At 40.4% G+C, this 23,208-nt stretch overlaps 1 protein-coding gene across 1 annotated transcript in view; it reads left to right on the forward strand.

The window, feature by feature from the left end:
• The first annotated feature begins 1,330 nt into the window (after positions 1-1,330).
• GRHL2 (grainyhead like transcription factor 2) overlaps positions 1,331-23,208 on the forward strand; it is a 53,072-nt gene continuing 31,194 nt past the window's right edge. Inside the window, 8 exon segments of the mRNA XM_074145072.1 lie at positions 1,331-1,398; positions 1,400-1,595; positions 4,600-4,667; positions 6,245-6,629; positions 9,800-9,852; positions 13,377-13,533; positions 16,040-16,151; positions 21,651-21,745. Coding sequence (XP_074001173.1) covers positions 1,331-1,398; positions 1,400-1,595; positions 4,600-4,667; positions 6,245-6,629; positions 9,800-9,852; positions 13,377-13,533; positions 16,040-16,151; positions 21,651-21,745 — 1,134 coding nt within the window.

The raw sequence follows: 23,208 nt of genomic DNA on the forward strand, positions 1-23,208 counted from the left end.
CCTTAAACACAGGAGCAGGCACTTTGCAGGTTGGGCTCGGGCAGCCCTCACTGCGGCGTGGGGGCCAGGCAGGACACACACCCGGCGCCCGAGAGCATTTACCACGTGGCTTCGGTTGTGCTTTTATCAAATCCTATTTCTAAAATCAAATAAAAGTCTCAGTTGCACAGTGTTTGAATGCCAGTCTCTGTGCGGCAGCAGGAGGTGGTTGGGTTGGGTCTGCGGAGCTGGCACCGTTGCAGGGAGGGGAGAGCAAAAAGAGGAGGCTGAATAACGAGCAGTTTTTATGTAGAAGACAGCAGGATATATTTTATGAAGGTCACCGGCAATAACTGCTAGTTTCACCAGATAAGTCAGTATATTTAGTTATTTCACCCTGTCTTTGCAGCTTTCAAATTCGTAGGTGTAATGTGTTAAAAGTTCCATCGTGATCCTTGCAACCTAAGCCGCGATTCTTGTCTGTGCTCCTCCAACAGGCACTGAGCAGCAGTAGTGGATCCCTTGCTCCACTATTTCCCTGCCTCATCTCTTTGCCTACTATCTTGTCTGATAGGAATGCAACTTTTTATGTTTATTTTATTTTTATTTGAGTAGTTCTTTTATTCATAACTTTATTGGACATTTTACAAAAGCAGGTACTGTTATCTTCATTTATATTTCCATTATACTGGAAATTTCGGCCTGATGGGGCAGCTTCTCTCGTGATACACGCAGGCACTGGTCAGTTTGTACCACTTTCAGGCTGGAGGAAACTGCTCTGCTGCAATGGTCTTGTGTGTATTGCCATGGGTCTGTAACTAGATGTGGTGAGTGATAAAGTGTGAATTGAGGCCAGATATGTTGACTTCTACTCCATCCACTGGACCCATTGCTCACATCCTGTTACAGAAAACCTCTCTGAAATTACAGACAAATTGCATTCCAAAAGCAGAGAATAGCTCAATTATAAGGTGTACCCAGTTATTAAATACTCAACTGTACTCGGTTTAGGTGAACGCTAGATTAGTATTAGATACCTTTTCTTTTTTTCATTCATGCCTTCTTACTATAACCGTTTTCAATTAAATGTATTTTTCCCTAATCAAGTGTACATCTAGCAAAAATACTGGGGCAAGTTGTTACTTCCTTTTTTTCCAAATAGTTTTAAAATATTTTGATAGCTCTATCTGTATATTAGTAAAAATACATTTGAATTATTATCACAGGATTTGCACACATTTAATTTTTTTCTGGTTAAGCACTGAGGGTACCTGATACTGATAAATATTTATGTCACCGAGTTTAATACAGAGGTACTTGCTTGATGTAATCATATCACTTTCATTGAGCTATGTGATGTTCTTTAACATGCCTTGTGAATAAAGTAACCCCTGCTGGATCACCATTTTATTCTTCCTGTCTGCAGTAACAAGCGACTTGTGGCCTTAGTGCCAACTGACACTTCATTCAACACCAGACGAGCCTACACCAGCGAAGATGAAGCCTGGAAGTCGTATTTGGAGAATCCTCTAACAGCAGCTACCAAGGCTATGATGAGCATAAATGGTGATGAGGACAGTGCTGCTGCTCTTGGCCTATTGTATGACTATTATAAAGTAGGTAACTCCATTGTTATTCCTCCCTGCTGCACTAGCAGGGGACTGCTCTAAGAGGCATCAAAAGAGCCCGTTTCCAAAGACAAGTCACTGCATCTTTTTTTCTCTCTGATACTTGCATCAAGCACCCTTTCCATTTTCAGAAGCCTGTCGGCTGTTTTGATGTGTTTAGTTCTGGAAAGAAAAAACAAAATCATAACTCCCATATTAAATTGCAACCATGATTTCTTTATGAGCATAGCGTTCTTCCTCTTCCCTTGTAAGAGCATTGGATGAACTAACCCCGTTTTTATTTGAGCTCAGATATTTGCAGTATTCTTTAAAAAGTGGAAAAGGGGAGTCCTGTCCATCTGTAGGTTTGTCTGCTTTTCTTGTTCATTCCGCACATGGTTTAGTTTGGTCTTTAACTGGAGTATCTCTCATCTGACAGTTTCCCATGTTATTTTTATTTGTATAATGATTGCAGTAGGCTGTATACAAACACACAGTGAGGTCTAACCCTTGCACTGGAAGTTTGCAGAAGTAGAAAGGTGGAAGACAGAAGTGGAGCTGGATGCAGAGACAGAGATCTAAGTCAATTTACAGGGGAAGCACTGACACACAGTTTCAGTTTATGTCATGTTCTGAGCCCAGGGCTTCTATACCACCTTTTTTTTTTTTTTTTTTTTGTATATTTCATAGTGTTTAACTAGAGCTGTGTTTGAGATTTCTGCTGAAATCAGAGGAGAATCCTACAGGGTGCATCTCTGTGTAATGCAGAAACGTCACTCTGAAAGCCGGGCTGGCCCCTTTGTACTCTGCAAACAGAATCAGTGTTTCCTACCAGGCACTAACGTATGAAATCATTCATTTCACTCGAACTGTCTCAGTACTCCCGAAGCCTGCATTGGACAGATGATCTTCTGTGAAAGACAGCAGAACAATGACAGCTTCCCTTGTCATTCATGAAGAAGTAGCAAGAATGAAAATTTTAAATAAAAAGACGCTTTGGTTTTAGTGTTTGTTAGTATAAATGCTTTTAGAGAATGGGCTGCTCTTTTTAGTCTCTGCTACTATAGTTAAATTAAAGTTTAGGAGACGGGGTTTTAGGAAAGATGCCATATACCAACCTTATGGTTCAATATTGTTTTAATTTCTTTACTGATTGTATTTCAAGAGATGTTCCTTGCTTTTGCATGCTGTTGTCAGTAGAGAAAAGCCTTTCCCAATGAGAAAGAAGAAAGGTCCTTTTCTCTACTTGACAGAGTTACCACAGTGCCAGAGTCTGTGAAGTTAATGCAGATTCGTAAAATTCAGGATGTGTATGGGCATCTGGAGTGTTGGCTTCTGTCTTAGTAGTACCTTTGTATGTAGCAGTTCATTAATCTGCTGGATTTTTTTAAATAAAAACAGAGATCAGCCCTTTTCCTTTTCAAAACTCTGTTCTAAGAGACATGTCTGTTCCTTATTCCAGGCAGTTGCAAAAGACTTGGGGTTCAGATGGAATAAGATGTGTTAATCTCAAAGCCATTTCCAGCATTCAGTCATAACTATATCTTTCTTGAACTGGGAGAAAAGGATAACTTGTTGATGCTCTCAAACAGGAACTTAAAACCTGACTTAAACCTTGGTAATGTAAAGTAGAAGTGTAGAGGAGGACTTCCAGTGCACCAGACTCTCTTGAATTGCCCTTACTTATCATCTGGCTCATTTGTTCTGACATGCTGGGTAATTTTTTTGAAGTACTTTTTCCAGTCAATAGGAATCATTTGAACTTATGTTTTTTTTTTTTTTTTCCTTCTCCTTTTTCTTGTAGTGATATTTACCGAAACATAGATGCTCCTTCAGGGATAAACATGTGATCTTAACAGGGGGAATAAACATATGCAAACTGTGGCTTGGATCCCACTTCTAAAATATATGAATGAGGTTTTTTAACCAGCAGGATGCTTAATGGGGAGAGAGGATGTCCCTAAGAGAAGGAAGGGCTCTGGCTGGCACTTTCTGACTCTGCTGCTGTCTTGCAGATATAGCTGATGTTAACCTTGGCTACTGTAGCACACTGTAGTATTGTTTTTCCTCTAAATTCAGATATTTTCCTGATATTTCTTTAAAGTATTTAAAGATAAAAGACACAGCTTCAGCCCATTCTTAGGTTGGTCTATTCTTGCTCTTTAATCCTGAGTTAACTGCTGTGATGGAGTGGATATACTTTCTTTTGTAAAAGATAGATTAGAAGTTTTAGCTCCGAAATCGCTTGTTCAGCAAGAAAAGAAAAATACGGTCATGGCAGCAACTTTGCCCTTGGTGATTTCATATCTGTGCTGGTGTCAGGAAACCGGTATGTGGGAAGACAAATCTTTTAAGTAACTTGGTGTCAATTCTGAGTCTGTCAAGGGGCCAGATTTGACTGGATTTTTACTTCTTATGCCTGTTGATGCACTCAGCAAAGCAGAAGTCGGTGTTCTCTGATGACATGCCAGCATGCCCTAACCTGTCCCCATGCTAGGAAAGGGAAGGATCCACAAACTTCCCTTTGGTATGAATCTTCCACCCTCAAGACTGCTCCATAACAGGACTTAGCTGGTGCTTGTGGTTTTATTGAAAACCCTTTTTCCTCTGAGCTAAAAGGGTGTCCATGCAGATCTCATCAAAATGACGTGTCTTCTTTCTCATCTTTTATTATTCAGTGAAAAGTGTGTTTGTGTTTGGGAATATACACTTTGATTTTTTGACATAGCTTGACCTAGCTTGATATTCCAAAGATAAGGGCATATAAAAGAGTGCTTTGCTCCCGACTAGTGTGCTCAAGAAGTAAAAAAGAAAACAATCCCTACATTTTTTTGCCTTTGGAAATTATCTTTCTGTTCACAATCAGTCTCCCAAAGAAAAACAGCTCCTGGCATCTGTGAACTAGACAACACTGATACGGTTACATTTTTCTAGTTGTTGCAGTAGAGCAGTCTGAAACTGCAAATACCTGACAGTTGCATTTACCTGACCCCATGCCTGGTGTTGTTCTCAGGTTCCCAGAGATAAAAGGCTGTTGTCTGTTAACAAAGTGAGTGATAATCAAGAAGACCAAGATAAAAGGTACAGTATTATTCAAAATCATACACCCAGCTACTAACAGTGTTGATCAGTTGTGAACTGAAGGAACTATGCTAGCCTGAGGGTTTATGGTTTTCTTCCAGAAGATAAAAGAATGAGGACTATTTTGGGAAGCAAATTTTACTCCTTTTTACTTTTAATTTATTAGAAAAATTGAACAGTATTATTTAACATGCAATTTGCAAAGTAGCAGAAAGTTTCATGATTTGTTTGTATTTCATTTTGTTGTTTTATTGCTGCTGAGATTAGTAAAATCAGATTATATTGACAGTTGGCTATTGGCTGCTTTTCTTTCAATTTTCTTCTTCTAGAGCAAAAAATTAGTATTTGACTTTAGTAACCTGACTTATACAGTTTTATTTAACATAACTTAGGCTCTGTCCGGAAGCAAGTAAAATAGCTCTTTTAAAGTCATTCGCTCAAAATGTTTTTCTCACTCCTCTCACATTTCAGCCTTCCTCTGTAGGCTAAAAGTGAATTGAAGAGTCAGAGGAAGCTGACTTCTGCCTTTATGAAGAATTGTGGACAAGAGAAAGTTTATGTAGAAAGAACTAAGTTTTTAAGTATAGGAAGGTATCTTCATGTAAAATTGTAGTGGAGAGAAGCTACACAAGGTTTATTTCAATGTAGGTAATTCAGGACAGCCACAGATGGTCTCCCCTATCTGTGTGAGGTGGAAGTTTAAATAGGTAGTAGTATAAATTCACTGTTTCAAAACAGAATATGAAACTTTCTTTGAGGGACTGTTTTTCTTCTGTGAACACCAGAGAAATTCCTAAGTTGAGTGTGATTGACAAAACTGGCCTTTGGTGGAAGGCCAAGAGAGAGGAACTGTAATGTCAGAACACATCTCCTGGGTTGAAAACAATGCAGTGTGTTACACCTATTAAAAGTTTTATGAGTTAACAATTTTATGTCAGTGCAATTACTATCAGCAATCAGATTGCTTTCAGCAGCAGCCGCGGGTAGATGTGGGAATGCTGCTGGAGGTTACCTTGCAGCTGCTATAGTTACTGATCTACTCTGATACAATGGGATTCCTGGGCTTGCTCTTTCAGAAAAGCATTTGTACCAGAGCTACATAAACAGTAGTGACCTGTCAACAGCCTGAAAGAGCATGCATCAGCGTATGAATTTTGCTGGTGATATGCTGCCTATTTCACATGCAAATTATATACTGTGAGTAATCCATACCTCGCCTTACTCCTTATGCTAATTTTGTGCCTAAAGGCTGTTGCACTGGTGAATTGATTTTGCACCCAAATTATAAGTCAAGATAAAAGCAACCCCGGATACCTAGAATTTATTGTAACAAGTCATATTGATTATAGGTCAAATCAAAATGTTATTATCTTTCCCTAGTTGTTAAAGAGTTCTGGACCTCTCTGCTTGCCTCACAATGTCTTTTGCCTAGTATTTGTTAATGTACTACTTCTTATGGCAATGGCTTATCAGAGTTGAAAGATCTCCTTCCCTGGCATCCAAGAACATTAAGCTATTTAAGGAGGAGATTTACTCTATCAGGACAGTTCATAACATTTTTTGGTTTTGTCTCACAGAAATTGTCTTAATACCACGGAAGCTCAGAGTAATTTAAGTGGGGGAGAGAACCGTGTGCAAGTCCTGAAGACGGTGCCGGTTAACCTTTCCTTGAACCAAGATCCTTTGGAGTCGTCCAAAAGGGAATACAACACAAACGTGTCTGGGAGCTCAACGCCCATCACAGGGACTGGAGTGACTGTGGTTAAAGCAGAGGAGTTCACCCCTGTTTTTATGACCCCACAAGCACACTATGCAAGGGGAGAAAATGAGGAGCACCGAGGGGTTATCTTTGAACCATATGAAGTGTCCAACATCGCTCCCCATACCAATTATCTCAAAGATGACCAGCGCAGTACTCCTGACAGTACATACAGCGACACCTTCAAAGATGGAGGAACAGAAGTAAGTTTTTCACCTCAAATTAGCATCTAAGAACTCAATAAAAAGCTGTAAACAAGATAAGGAGATTTGAGCTTGTAAACAAGATAAGGTGATTTGAGCTGTCCGCAAGAGCCATTAGAGCAACAGCGATGCTTGTTTCAACAAATTCATCTCTGCCTCTTGCCGTGCTCCTGCCAGTCTGTGCTCAGATTATAGGGGAGCATCATGAGGCATTTCAGAAGACAGTTTTAATGTTGTTTATTGAAAACTCTGAGAATAATAGATACTGATCTTTTGTCTTCTGGGATATTGTGTCAAGTAGAGGATAGTTTCCATTCTGAAAGAAGATTTGTTTTCCGTTAACAAGATCTGCCTTCAGGCCCATTCATAACAGTAAGAAATAGCAGCCACTCTGTAAATGGGAAATTCCTGATGTTCTTCTGGAAGTGCAAATGGGCAGTGTGAGCCTCTGCTGCTAGATAAACCCAAGTAATTTATTCAGAAGCTGTCTGTTGTACTAAGCTCTACTCTACATCATGGGCAAGTGAGAAAAAGTAGTAGAATTAGGTGACTAGAGGGGAATGGAGAAATTAACAGGCAGGGAAGGACTTGGATGCATGTATATATAGGGAATGAGGAGGAAAAGAGGGACAAGGAGCTACCTTTTAAGTATGTTAGAGTTATGCTGAGGCAAAGTAATTATACAGTCAGCTTTAATATGGTGAGTACCCTCTGGCTTCTTTTGCCCGCTGCAGAATAATGCAGACAAGCCAGAAATGTAGAAAGGGAAAAATTATTTAAAGCTAACAGTACCTCTGCAAATAATTAGAGGGTTTAGGTGGTGAAACTCTCCTTGGATTTTTCTTCTCCAAGTCTATAAAATTGTAAATGTAACAAAAGTACAAGGCAAGCTACATTAAGGCTGAGTTACTCTGAATGTGTGAGAAATTTACTGTGTGTTTGTGTATTATAGAAAAGTAAATTGTCTCCACACAAGCATCATAGACCAGGACGTCTGAAGGTGAAATCCATTTTCAGATACAGAACACATTTAGGTCAACTAAATGAATAATTAATGAAGAAATCTAGCTTGCCATTGAAAAATCAGTAAGATCAAACCTGGGATTAGAAACACTGCCCTGCATTATCAAATCACATCATTTCAGCTATTTTTCATTGTTACTGGTAAATGGCTCTTTATGCGAGTCCAGTGGTACCGTACCCAGGGCTTTCCCTGGGGTGCTGTAGCTGAGTGATTCCATTACCATCCCACGGTTTGTTCCGAGACGCGCTGCTGGGAGTGACCCGAACGGCCAGTCTGCGCTGAGCAGACGGCCCTCGAGTCTGCAAAGTTGTTTAACTTGGAGGTAAAAAGGGAATTTACATCTATACCTTGGCCTTGCATCCCATACTCCATGTTATGGTCATTTTTGTTACAGTGGTAATATTTTGCATCCCAAACTCTGTGTTATGGTGATTTTGTTACTATGGGAGTAACTTGTTACACATTTTTTAAAATCATTGGTTAATAACAGGGTATGATACTTGTCACCTGGGATTTCTCTGCAGTCTGTGGAGAAAGAGACAGTTCAAATCCGATTGCCAAAAGTGCATGGAATGGTTTGCCAGGTGCACTCACTCCTCTCCGTCTTCACCTCCCCTGTTAACTGTACGGGGAGACCGAATAACTAACTTTAATTAGGTCCCCATCTGCAGCTGTTGGGTGAGGTGTGTGGCACTCTTAGTGTTCTTCCAGCCCCAAACGCTCACGTGCGTGTGGCACAGGAGCAGGAAGAGCTTTCCCACCCTGCTGCAGCCTCACTCAGCGCTTAGCCTGTCCCTTCGTTCTTGCTCAGCTACCCAAATCCCAGGATGGGCTCCATGGACACTTTGGTCAATCACTTGCTATGTTCTTTGGATACAATTTTAGCAATTATATAAATATACCTTTCTCATCTCTTTCATAGTCTTATTTAGCTGTGGTTAATTTATTAGTCCTTTATAGTATAGACACAATTTTCAAGGATAGGTAAATAAATTGAATGTTTTTGACAATGCCAACCTCCAGCCTTCATGTAAAATGTGGCTGACGTTTTATGGGACCATCTTTAGTGTAATACCCCTCAGGTGTTGGATTTCTTAGAGTATTTAGCTTATCTGTTCTACTGTTTATGGACCCTTGACTTTTGATCTTCAGGAAATATTCCTAACTGTTATATAATACCTTTGCACTTAACTAGTATCTGACTGGATATTTGTTGTGGCACAGTTATACATAAAGTTTTCAAAATTGCTTGACTTGACACTTCTGGATATAAAACAGCTTTTAATTGCTAACTGGTGATCACAAAAGAAATTCTGGAGATTAAATGTAATGATCCATCAGTGAATCAGAGAGACATCAGCAAAAACATGTTTCAGGCAAAAGGCAAGCCAAGAAGCAGCAGCAAAGCTTACATAGTAGAGTACGAATGGGCTTGTTTGCTCAAGAAGACAGAATACAAATCCTTGCTTAGTCTTTTTTTTTTCAGAAGATTTCTTTTTTTTTTTCAGAATTCCACCTCTTGATGTAATTTTCTTTTTTGATAGATGTGTTTTCATTTTTTAAAGAGTGACTGTAGGCCTCCTTTCAGCTGGTAAAGTGTGTGTTTCACTAAAACAGAATCTTTGATTGAAGGTAAAATACTTTCTTGGCCTGCGTCATCGCTCCTATTCAAAACAGACAGTATGGCAATCTAAATTTTTGCCAGTGTTTTACTGTAGGCCTTAAGAACAGCTGACCACACACATTTTTAAACAAAGTAAAACAAAACAAAAAGTGAAGTCTTTAGGAAAACTATTAATTGATTTGAAAATCTACTTGTCTTTGAGATGGGGTACCTTTTTACAGGCTTGTTTTGGAACATATTAATGTGCAGCCGAGGAGTTTAAGAAGGCAGAAGATGTTTTTTAGCTACGTTCCTGTAGCAGTGAGGTTATGAAAAACTCTAAAAGCTTGACATAAATGAATTATCTCTTTCCGTTCTAGCTTGAAGACCATGTAGTCTTCCACTCCAGTTTTTAGGGATTTTGAGTTTTAAATGATTGATGGTTTCTTCTATGGGGTCCTTAAATAAATGTAATTCTACTTTTGTTGGTATTTATATTTTGATTGTATCAAACTATATTTAATTGTTGGTTTTGTTTTTCAGAAGTATCGCAGTGTGTCAGTGGGGGCTGAAGAATATATTTATGAACAAACAAGGTATGGCATAAGCTTTGAAATGTGTTGACTGGCATCACGCAGGAATGTATCGAGGAGAGGCTGCCTCTGCCTACTTCCCTCCCTCCCTTTCATCACCCTGGGACACCTGCAGGGCTCCCTGGACGCTGCCCAGCATCACTCTCCCCTTCTTCTCTGTGCATGTTAGCTTTCATATCTGAGAAGTTTCTGTCTTCATCTATTATCTTCCCTCAGCACTATTTTAAGTTATTGACTCCTCTGAAGCCCCCTGGAGATATGTGAGATTAAAACTGTTAAGAGAGGTCTCCCAGGCAACAGGGCACAGCTTTGGCAGCCAGGTCATGGAAAATCTTCCTCACCTTTCAGGATGGCAGGATGCACAAGTCAGATGTCCAGGATGGTTGAACTGGCTCCACCAACCTTATAGAATTTCCATCTTTATTTTTCCCTTCTGTTTTTTCTAGTTACTTCTAGTAGGTTTTCTGGGAAACCCTCTATCCTTTTATACTGCTTGTTGTGGTACTTCATGTTTACCTATGAAATAATATAAATGAAGTATCTATTACAAACCATGTAAAAAAAACCTAAGAATTCCAAAAAGTTTTTAAAAAAGTTTCAAAAATTGAACTTTGAAAGGAAGTGTCCTCCCTAAGCACAGAAAAATGCATGCGTAGAATGGGCAAACGCTGCAGAGTCACTTTAACTAATAAAGACTGTGATCAGTAAAGTTTATAAGCTGATGCTTCATTTCATGCATGTGAATAGTTCTGTTTACATCCGAGAGATTACTCTCACTTTAGAAACGGGAGCATACCTACGTATTTTTCCTGGAGTAAGCATATGACTGCTTCTGTAGTGGAGGTTCCTTACAGCTTGATTTTTTTTTTTTTTTTTTCTGAGGAATATTAAAATAATCATTAAGTGTAGTGAGCTCAGAACTGAGTCATTATATAGGCAGTACATATGAAACATATTTAGCAGACAGCTCACTTACTACACTGGATATTTATAAAATTGAATCCTGAAGCATTGGCATCGTTACGTTCTCAGACATTAAGTCTTTCATGCTATGGCCCAGGTCCATGTTAGAATGAAACCTCCAAATGTACACTATGAAAAACAAAAAACATCTTTCCTGGGAGTTATCTGGAAGTGATAGGTGCTCAGAAATGAAAGCTTCAGATTGAAAAAAACCAGTGGTGAATATGAAAATAATTAGAAGCCTCATAGAAGATCCCTTAACGACTACACAGGGCTTTAGTTAAGACTCATGGTGAGATTCAGAATAGTATTATAATAATTTGAGTGACTGCAGTAAGTTTTAAGGGTAATAGTAATCCTACTGCTATAGGGCACGCTTTGATTGCCAGCTGGGAACAAGAAGAAAATTCCCAAGTGGTACCACACAGCTACTGCAAAATTGGCCAGGTGCAGTGTGTCTGGGATTTACATTTTTTTGACGACTTTCTGAGACATACAGAACGCCAGGAAACAGACGAGCAGACCGTGGCAGACTGTAGGCAGCTCTTTTAAGACACGATGTGTCTGACTTTGGTTCACCCTAAGCCCTTCTCAGCACACATCCTCGTTAGGCCCTCTGTCTGGTGGGAGGCTTTGAGGTGCGTCTCCCAGGGCACTCGGCGTGCTTTGCTTCGCGTCCAGCAGCAACCTTGAAGCACACAGCCTGCAGTCCCTTTGTGGGACACTAAATCAGAGGGTCTGCCCGCACCGCTAATGGACGGTCAATCCATAGGACAAGCACACGTAACGAGGTGGATGCTGGCTCCCCAGCACCCGTGGTTCTGTGCTTCCAGTCTGCTCAGATGGGGTCGTACTGTTCACCAGTATCCACAGAGCCTCTGTTCCTCTGGCACACGGGACAGAGGGACTGCAGCAGCGCACACCACGGTGGGTGGCAGCGGAGGGGACAGCAGTCCCCGTCATGCTGCCTTTCCACTGTGCGCAAGAGCCTTCGTGTTGGCAGCAGCTGTGTTGTTGGGAAGCGCTGGTACTGCCATCAGTGGGTTGGATAGGTATAGGTTAGTGTTTGCTTTTTTACTTTAGTTTTGCTTTGATTTGTAACTTTTAAGCAACTGGAAAAATGACTGGATTTCCATGTATAAACTAGAGTAATCAGAAACACTTAGAAATTGACTTGACAGTAAACTAAATACTTGATACTGAACTGTCTGAAATGTCTTCCTTTGAATGTAAAGACAGTGGATCAGGTTATTTTTTTTCTTTTAGCTTCTCTACAAGTCGAGATTTAAATGTTACTATTATTCATCCATTTTAGTGATTTTTTTTTTTTTTTTTTTCCATTGAGTAGTTAAAAATGTTTTTGTCTTCACCTTATTTCCATATTGCTATGGCAGTGTTATGATGATCCAGAGTGTTTGCTTGAACTAGAAAGTTAAGGGTGCACTGTGGTTTTGGACCAAGATATTCATCCTTTTGGTTCTACTCCAGCATTGCTTAAATACTTTGCTGAATTAGGACATTTGTGAAAATGCTTCCCCTGTATCTCCCAAGTTGTGAGGACATCCTGCAAGTGACTCCTTGCATTAAGCTTCCTGTGGTGACCAAATGCAGTTTGAAGAGAAGATTTTTTTCTGCAAGGTTAACATTATTTTTCATTTAACAGAATGTGAGGAGCTGCAGGCATCATTTTTATTGGATTATTGTTCAAGCCTGTTATTGGAGGAGGCAGCTGGAAGAGGCTCTGTGAGAACTGTGCTCAGCTAACAGCTCACTAGTTAATGCAGCTTTAACTTTTCATGGTTTGAGAACTGCTTTAAAGGTGGAAAGTTCTCCTGTGAAGGGGGATCTTTTCTAAAATCTGACTTCCAACACAAGGGCAAACTCTGTTTTTCTCCAATTTTTGTCTTTTTCTAAAGGGAGGTTACTTGATTGCAGATACAACTAAATGTAGGTACTTTGTTCTGTCTGGTTAATTTTGAAAAGGCGGCTTGTAGAAACCTTGATTATGTATTGTCTTTAAACAACTGAACCTACTATCCCTTATCCCTTCTGGTTGTGTTCCTTCTCTGCCCTGTGCTGGAAGTAGCAGTCAGACTTTCCATTCTCCGTGTCTATTTATTCTTGTGTGTTTTTTTTTTTTTTTTTTTGATTTCTCTTTCTGTGACACTTCTAAATTTAAATGCCTATGGAGGTAGCTGTTTTCCTACGAACCATACTGAATTCCCTCCTGGTATTTGGCACTCTCACTGTGCGGTGTGTATTCTTGTACTTCATGATGGTTCTTTTCAGAGAAAGTAAAGGTGTAATCTTTGTTCCAAGAGACTTACAGTCCAGATAGTTTTACACTTGATTGCCAGATCAGATGAACTGGAAACAAGAAAATTGCATTTTTAAATATTTATATAATGCATATTTTAAATATCTGTGTGACCTTTTCCTGGAATTTTATTATTAGCTTCTTATGCTCTGCCTATACAATTAATGAAATACGTAATAAATGGGGACAAAGAGAAAAGGAGAAAGTGATATGGATTTTGTTTGTGTTTCTCTCCCTGTCTTTTCAGCAGCACTTTCCAGTATACGCTAGAAGCTACCAAATCTCTGCGTCAAAAGCAAGGGGAGGGGCCCATGACCTACTTGAACAAAGGACAGTTCTATGCCATCACCCTGAGCGAGACTGGAGACAACAAATGTTTCCGGCATCCCATCAGCAAAGTCAGGGTATAGTCCAATTTCTTTTCTAGATGGGAATGGAGCTCTGCAGATAAATGTAGTTGTGGTTGGTTGGTTGGTTTTTATTAATTGTTTTTTCTTCTGGGAGAGGACAGAATAAACTTACTCTTATGCCCAGTGTAAAGGTGGGAGAGTAATACTGATGGTGGTCTCAAATATTTTGGGGTCCATTTTTTTTCAAAACTGTGATCTTATGAGTTAATTATGTACATATCTGCTTCAGTTTATGGTCTGGTAGAATGGCAATTGCACACACAATTACACTTGACATTGATGAACTTGGCATTGCCATGATTAAAGAAAAAAATCAGAGAACTGCTACCATGTAAGTCCATCTTCAGTCACTTGTGCACTTCAGCAGCTGCTTTCCAGTGCATTTAGATAAAATGTGAAGATTTGAAGCCATCCTTTGTGACATAAATTTTAAATCATTTACATTGTGTAAGTGTGAGGTTTCACTTGATATTCACCCAGAAGTGTGACAAAATGGATGATTTTCATCATAGGTTCCGCTGGTAGAACTGTAGCTTGGGTATTCAGCAACATCTACCTGGTGAACAGGCCTCCTAATTTCCCTGGTAATGTTTTTAAGTAAGCAAATTCTAACCTAGTAACCTTGGAATGAACAATGAGCCTCAGAGTTGCTGCCCTGTAAATTTCACCCTGAAGCTGGAAGGGCTGCATATGTATGAGGCTGCAAAAGTGTTTTCATCCAAATAAATGAAGTACCGTAAAAATGTTCTGACTTTAGTTGAAGGAACCAATGAAAGTCAATGTGAGCAGTGAAGCAGACAACAACATCCTATATGTTTCTGTCATACATGAAGTTTAGAGAGACTCTTCCTAAAGAGAGGCAATGATTTGTAAACCTGAATACCAGTTAATTTTTAGCCTGGTTTCCTAAGGACATGAGGCTGATGATGGTGTTTTGTTGTTGGCTGAAGCTGATGTAAGCCACTTGTTCCTTCTCCTTTTGTGATGCCAGCTCTAGCACTTGTACAGCTGGAACTGGAGTCAGGAACTCACTGGTCTGACTGAAAACCAGTCCTCGTAAGTCTCGTTCACTGCACAGCCACATGAGTTTTGAAGCTGTGGCAGCAGAAGGGTGGAAATTGTAAAGGAGAGATGAGACCATTTCTTTTGGAGGATGTACAATTTACAGAAGATTGTGAAACCACACACAACATTCATGATCATGTTCTGTTTGCCAGGCCCCCAGCCAAATGACTGTTGAATTTGTTGCCAATTCCATCCAAACCTGACAGAGGGGCAAGAGGTTTTGAAGGTATGAAACCTCTACAAGTTCCATGTCAGTGGTTCATAGAGGAAAAAGATTAATGCTGTCCTTGGTGGAAAAGCTATGGTCTTCACTGCCAGTGTTAGTGGTTAATGCCTCAGCTGGCCAGGCAGCACATCCCTGGCGGCCATACTGGTGGCCAGCCAGTATGCGTATACGTAACTCAGGACTCATCCACAGCACGTACTGCCTTGTGCCCACACAGTAGCTAGACATGGAAGACATAGTGATGACGTTCGACTTTCACAGGTGGAATGGAGAAGGTCACCGAGCACGTGAGGGGTTATGGTTGTGACTGCGTGGAGGGACATAGATCATGAATCAATCATGATCCAGCTCCTCAGCTTATACCAGATTGATGGTGTTTTTCATGAGCTTGGTGACTCAGGGTTAAAGGAAGAACGGTAACAAAAGAGGATATTTAAAAGTGGATTTTTTTGTTATCTGTGATTTCTTTCCACTTCAGTTTACCTACTATGAGCACTCTTGCATTGTTTTGTGTTTTTTGTTTTACTTGCCTACTGCAGGGCTTTTAAAAAAAGCCTTTATTACTCAGGTGAAATTTTGCATAAAGGTTCAATCTGTTTCCTTTGAATCACAGTTTAACAAAAGGAATTCAGAACCTGAACTGAAAAGCTCAGGAAAGCTCAGTAAATAGTCACACCAAGTTTGTCATTAAATACATGTATGCAAAAGTGCTGCTACCAAGAGGGGTATTTGGATAATGTATGGTAGAACTAAAAATGCCCTGCTTTTAGTTGTTGAGTCTGAGCTCCATAGCAACACATCCCTTTGCAGTGTAATGTCATCTTCCAGAGTGACAAGGAATCTGAAGTCCAACACATGGACTGGACTCAGATCAGAATTGAAATCGGGGATCCTCTGACTTTGAAATGGCCACTTTTCACTTAAGGGAACTTAGACTTCTTAGATCTAAGAATATGATTAAATTTTATTTGGACTATCAAGAACATAATCCTAGGCTCTGCATAATTTTAAAACTACATTTCTCTGCCCTAAGTCTTCAAATGCATTGCAATATTGGACTGGAATAAAACCCAGCAATCTTCTACAACCAAAGTACTGGGGGAGGGCAGTGACTGGATCAGCACTAGAGACATATGGGAGACTTTAATTTTTGTGTTTTTGACTATTAATTATATTAACTAATGCAACTTGTGCTGTTGATTTTCTTAGAGCGTGGTCATGGTTGTTTTCAGTGAGGATAAAAACAGAGACGAACAGCTGAAATATTGGAAATACTGGCATTCTCGGCAGCACACAGCTAAACAGAGGGTCCTCGACATTGGTGAGTGTATAATAAGAGGGTCTCCAGATATTTCAGGAAAAATTTCAAAATGTGGAAAGCTCTGGTACATTGCACAGGGATGCGGTGGGATATATTGGCAATGGCTGCAAGGCTTATACCACAGTTTTTAGCAGCGGCTCATCCCTGCTAGGACTGCGCTATAATGGGGTCTATGAAGCAGGATGGAGACCATGCAGAAGGGAATGGCCCTCGGTAGTCACAAAGAAGAACTGTCCCTTGCATGTGTATTTAATGGTGTTCTACCTTCTGCTGCTGGGAAGTCAAGGTCTGTACCTCTTCAGAAGTGGCAGAGTGTTTGTTTCCTTTAGTTTTTCAAAGGCTGATCCACTCTTTGATCCAGTAACAATAGCAGCCCACGTAACAGTTATGTTAGCTAATCTGGTGTGTGAGTGCAGGCCGAGAGTGAAGATGCCATCATCATGGTGACTGCAAAGGAGTGCACAGGTCTCCAACACCCCCAGTTTTTGAGTCTTGTGTCAGAGAGAAGTGAGGGAGAAGCGAGCTCTGGTGTGCTGTCCTGAGAGACCTGTTTACCATTCATCCCATCTAAGGTATTTACAAGCCCATTTCAGCCACAACTGCCCTATCTGCATGCTTGGGAGATTTTAGCAGAGGAAGAACCAAGTACCTGCTGCCAAGGAGCCTGAAGTTGAAATCTGTGGGAGTGTCTAGACATCAAGCGCGTCTCCCCTCCCACGTGCAGTTTACACACGCAGCCATCTGCAGCGGATTCCAGTCAAAGGAGTCGGCAAGACCAAAGCAGACAAAGTCTATCTTGTTTTGACCGCCTGAGGGAACCAAACCATCGAATGGCAGGAATGAGAGGGGGCAGAGAGGAGGGGGGAATAAAAAGCAGGGTTGCTTGGAGAGAGCACTGCAAGGCTTCAGGAGTGATCGAACACCTCCGGTGCTGGGAATCGGTCCCTAAGTGGTTGTACTCACACAGCGCCTTTCCACTTTCAAATGCTTCAGCCTTCACTGAGGCTGGCATTATTTAAAGTCAAATGTGTTTGGTCAAAGCAGCTCTTCCTGAATCTCCTCTCTTCCTCTTGTCTTATCATGTAGTTCTGGCTGAAGTGTTTCCCTTACTTTTTTATTTTTTTTGTCCTTTGGGGTAGTTAAGGCAGTAAAACCTCCGCCCCCGACCAAACGACTCCTATCATGACACGTTAAAAGAGCAAGTACGCCACGTCACAGCTATTTCTGAAGGCTGCCTGTTTTTTTGTGCTAGTCCCTACAAGCTTGCAGTGCTAATGCTCATACCTTTGAAGGTATGTGCTGAGGAGCTCGTTCCACTGCAGTGCCAACACCCTCCGACTCCACCGCACTCGTGATGTACCGGCACATTTCAGTCCCCTTACCCGAACGAGTCGGCTTATGATGCATACTCTGTAAAACAGCGCTCTGCAAAACAAGTGCTGTACATGAGCCATGTGTTTATATCTGTGTTAAAGTGAATGCCTTTTATGTTTCCATTAGCTTGAGATGAAATAGGTCTGTGCTGACTTTTGAGGCACTCTGGCCTGTATCCTTTATTTGGACTGCAAACATGAGCAAAGCCCGGTGTAGTAATACTTACTGATATAGCACTCCCTGTCAGACCTAAGAACTGTAAGAGCACAGTTCATCTCAACATTTCCAAAAGAAAGGCCCAGGTGTTGCTCAGTAATGTTTTCTTGAGAACAATTGAAATATGGCCTTAGCATATTAGCTCTTACCAAGTACAGTGTTTTTGAAGTACATTTCATTTTCTCCGGGACTTACGTTGTGGATATTGGGCTTATTAGGGCAGAATGGCTCCCAACTACATTTCCCATACAAGCATCAAGCTGCATTTAGCAAAATCTTCCAGTTTTCTCATCAGATGATTTAAGAGAACAACTTCATCCAAAGTTGAAGTTGGCTCTGCTTTGAGTGGGAGTAGGGTAGGGATTGAACCAGAAAACCTCCAGGGGTCCCTTCCAAGCTAAATTATTGTGTGGCTCTATGAAGATTTCCCTTTACATTAAAAATTCTCATTGAAGGGCTCCTGTAAAGGAATACTGAGTTAGTGTCCAGGCCCTGCATAGTTAACAGAGAGAATTAGATGTCTATGAGAGAGATTAGCAAATGCCAGGATACGCCCTGGAGAACCATTTAAACAGGCAGTGAGAGAAGCTTGCAAAGAACAGGGGTGTGTATTAGATTTGTCCCCTCTTCAGGGGATGGTCTGGCGATCTGCTGGTAGCCCCACTTCTCTGTTATTTTGGATTTCTCTCCCAACTATCAATAGTATATAAAGGGTTAATCATATATTAGGCACCTTTAAAGCTATCCGTGAATAGCCATAAATCTATATAACCTGTTCCATAGAGGTTTATTAGAATATTATTTTAACTTAATGTTTGTAGCATATATTTAACATCTGTGAATCCTTTTTTAATTGTTTATGAATGCACTTTTAATCTAGAGTGTGACTTGGTCCTTAGCGGACAGAACATCAAGTGAATTTGGGGTGTTCTATTCTGGGGTCCAGCTATTCAGGCCTCAGATAGGGGTGACGACTGGCACAGGTCAGACTGTCTGCCTTCTGGCCTGGAGGTGTATTCTGGAGGTCAGAGAAAATAGAGTGACTTGTTCCCTCACTCCAGACATGCAGGTGTCACTGCTTTAATTTGTTTTGTGTGCTGGCTGGTGCACCTCCTGGGAGGAAGGATGGTCAAATGGATTAGATGCAAGTACTGGCTCTGAAGATGCATTGAAATTAATAGATAAGCATGTACTTACATGTAAGCAGGTCCTTACTGCTTGAAGAATCAACCCGAGGACTTGACACTTATTAAGCAAGAAGGAAAGGTGTTTTCCAGAATTTAGGCTATATGCCATTTATGGATTTTTTCTGAAGGAGGGAGGCACTTTTACTGTTTTTAGCAGGAGTGAGGAAAAAAAAATAATCTGACTTTTCCACAGTGCTGTGCTGTGACATTGGATTTTTCTTTTAAAATAATGTCAAAGAAGGAATACAATACTAGATTGCAGCAAATATTGATTATTTAGAATCAGTACCATAATTTGATGTACTGGAACAGGTTCAAACATGGACATAAAGGGTGGGTGTGGAAGCTTTAGATTGGAGTTATTTGTGCTCCAGTCTTGACCATTTTTTTCTGCAGGATAGTTTGTATTATTTATGTGCACAATACACAAACCACTACAATGGTATGTACAATGCATGCAAATGATTAGTATTTAATGTTGAAATTTGCCATTGTTTAATATTCAGTTTACCCAAAAAAAGAGGAAATAATTCCCATAGAGATGGTTTTTTGCGTATCGAAGAACCCTGATTTTCTATTTCTGGTAACTCACAGCAGCAGAAAAGGACAAATTGTAGTTAACACTAGCAACTTTCAAATATCCTTGGATATAAATGCTTTCTTAATCTACTGAGGATCCTTCTTTAATTATCTGTAAATTGAGGGGAATAGGATTCACTTCTGCTTTTAAACAGCGTGTCACATAGACACTCCATGAGATTTGTGCATGTCAATTAAGGAAGCGGAGGCATGTGTTGGGGGAAGGGAAGGGTTGGTGGGATGCGAGGTTCTGACAGCCTTTTAGGAGAAGAAAACATGTGTCTTTACAAGACATCTTGTTCATGTCTTTCCAAAGTGCACCTACACAGCACGCCCATATGCAGCAGTCAGTTGCACGAGGCACTTTCTGGTGAATCATAAATTTAAGGGGTGGGTGGATGTGTGCACATGCATATTAAACTACTTATGTGTCTTCTAATTCCTCATTTGCATTCCCACACTGAATTTAGATAGTGAAGCCAATGACTTCATTTAGAAAGGAGATCTGAGTTCACGGTGGGAATGAAAAGCCTGCCCGCCCTCTCAACACCATGTTCACTTGCTGCATCACCACCAAATAGCTTGTGTCGTTCCTGTGGTCAGAACAGTGAATTTTTACTGCATCCAAAATCATTCATGTACCCCAGGCACACAGTTTCACTTGCCCAGTGAAATGCCAGCATCCCTGCATTTCAAATGAGAGAAAAGGTATTTAAAAGGCGCATAGCAGTGGTGCTTAGGGACATGGTTTGGTGGTGGACTTGGCAGTGTTAGGTTTATGGTTGGATTCAACGATCTTAAAGGTCTTTTCCGTGCTAAGCGATTCTATGATTCTATTCTAGGTAATTCTCCTTGCAGCAGTGGCTTTGTTATAAATGATTTTGAAACAGTTACTGCCTAGACATTATTTTTGGGAGATCAACGGTTTATTTTTAGAAGGGCAAAGGAAATGAATATTGAAAACATTTGGGTGTTTCATTTATAGAATACAAAAACATCCTCTTTCTATAAGTGATTACAAAGCTAAGAGTCAGTGTGCCGCTGAAGTGCAGATTTGGGCAAACATTAGATCAAGATTGCGGCATGACATAAGCTCAGCCCTCTGGCACTGAGTCCAATTACAGCCGTTACAACCCTGGAGGGATCCTAGTGTCCCAAAGAGAGTTGAAGCATTTACGTGAAGGATCTGGAAGTTCCTTTAATCAAGCAGATATTACCTCCATACAAACCCGGTCTTCTTCTTAATCTGTCATCAAAAAGAAGAAAGTGTGTTAAACAGACTGGCAAAGGGAGAGAAAAAGGGGTCTTGTTCCTCTTTTTGATTATAAAGAAAACCTGGAAGTTGTTTGTCTTACGTGGTTTTCCGCCCTTATTGTTTTTGGTGGAGGTGGGGGGGTGGGTCATCTTTAACATTTGGACTTTCTCCCTCTTGCTTTGCATTCCTTCTGAAATGCTAGTTTATTGACAATATTAACAGTCAGCCCTTTGGAAGGAAGTGAGAAGAGAGCCTAGATTTTGTAGTCAGACAGTTTAAAAATACTTTGTTTGCTATTTTAGTATCATACACACTTTGGAGAAAGGATCTTTGTGGTTTTGGGGTTTTTTTGGGTTTTGTTTTGTTTTGTTTTTCAAATTGAGATCCAGCATCCAGAGCAGTAATTCCTAGGAAATCTTGAAACAACTGGGCAAGGAATGTACAATGCTGATTATTTCCTCCAATGATTGCTCTTAGCTGTTTAGAAAGCTTCTTTAGGATTTATCATAATGTCATTCATTTATGTCAAGGTTTAAACAGGCTCTTTAAAAGTTTCAGTAGCTTTTAGTTAATTTTCCAATTTTGACCATTCCTTGGCTAAGCTAATGAATGCACCCACTGATTCCCACTACAGTCACACTAATTCCCTTTTGAGAGCAAGCAATATTTTGGAAGAACATTAGCGAGTGGTGTACTATGCATAAGACTCAAGCTGCAGTATATTACCTCTTTGCAATTAAGCTTATTAATAATTCAACATAAACAGTACAAGAGGTAGTTTTGATGTATTAGACATCCCAGCTGAAAAGTGAAGATGTACGACGAATTGTAAAAGAGGAAGTTAAAACTTTTCTCATGAGTCTTCTGTTTGTTTGTTGTTTCTTACAGCTGATTACAAGGAGAGTTTTAATACCATTGGGAATATTGAAGAAATTGCATTCAATGCCGTGTCCTTTACTTGGGATGTCAATGAGGAGGCAAAGGTGAGGAAAAACCATGCAGACGGTATCCCTTTATAAGTACCATCCATCCTTAGTCACTGTTCCACTTCTCTCCTTTTTAACAAATAATAAGAAGGGTAGGTGGAGGTGAGAGAGCTCAGTCTTTGCAAGGCCAGGCAAATTGTGGTCTTTCACTGACCCCAGGGATTCTGGCTATTGTAAAAGGCAAGATGGTATATAATGGCTGTTGGGATGATATTGTGTTCTGAGGAAAACCTGCAGGGCTCTCACAGTGTAGTTTCTACTTGTGGCCTCTCAGTGATTTTCCATTTAAAATATGGCCAGAGAGAAACTGAGAAACTTCTACTGAGAAACAGTAGAACTTTTTTCCTACTTGCAAAGTCAGAGTAGGACACAAAGTGAAGGTTTTCTTTCTCTAAATTATCAACTTCCTTTCTAAACTATTAACCTCTCCAATAATCAATATTCTGTAAGCTAGACTATGCCTTCCCTTGTGTTTGTGCCATTATTTTTACAGACTGTCCTTGCAATTGGGAATGAATGTATTTTTGAGGACTGTTTTTGAAGACTGGTGTATTCTTTCTTTCTTTTTTCTTTTAAATGTTCAAGTACCCTCAGACATGGGGTTTTGCATTCGAGGATGTGACTGCTACAGTGGACCTATAAACCAGGACAGCAGAGCACTTTAACAAGTTTCTTATAGATAAGGTTATCCAAAGGGCTGCAGAGTGTTTCAGCTGTAGGAGAAATGAAAAGCTGCCGGTAATTATAAGAAGAAGTTGGCCCCCAGAAAGTAAACAACAAGGGAAATAGGCTGTGTAAAATGATTGGGGGTAATGCGAGACTCTCGGGGATGTAGAAATAATAAACAGCAAACACTGTTGACCTTAGCAAACTCCTTGATACTGTTTTCGTGTTGAATACAAAATGCCCAGTGTTCAAGTAATGCTAAGGATCTTTCAAATACAGAGACAACTCCATGCAGGACTCCCCCACTGTGTTTCTAACAGAGCATTAGAGAGATTGCGTCAAGCAAGTCCTGTGAGAGATTGCATCAAGCACACGGAGTGGTAGCTTTAACACCCGCTGCCCTGACTTGCTGACTGAAGGTACTGAGGTTTGTAGTAACAGGGATTTTCATCTCTGATGCACATTTGAAAAGAACAGAGCTCTAAAGAAAAGACGTTAGTTCTGAAAACCACCTAGCTCTTTCAAAAGCTGGCCTTGGTAAACGGAGTTGTACTTGGCCCAGTTGCTAATGGTGCTATGTTTGCTCGTGTAATGATTGCATTCTCACCGCTCCAGATAGTCCTCTATTATGTGATTCTATTTCAAAATACAGTGGTATGTTGTCCTCTGCAGTCACAACAAATGACCGTTGCGTGCGTGTGATCGTTATGCAAGCAAATACAGCAAACACAGGTTTGGAATCTCCAGCACGACGGACTTTCCCAAGGACCTTTACAGGAGCCCTCCCAGGGCTA

This window comes from Numenius arquata, chromosome 3 (genome assembly GCF_964106895.1).
Source record: "Numenius arquata chromosome 3, bNumArq3.hap1.1, whole genome shotgun sequence".
NCBI classification, from domain to species: domain Eukaryota; kingdom Metazoa; phylum Chordata; class Aves; order Charadriiformes; family Scolopacidae; genus Numenius; species Numenius arquata.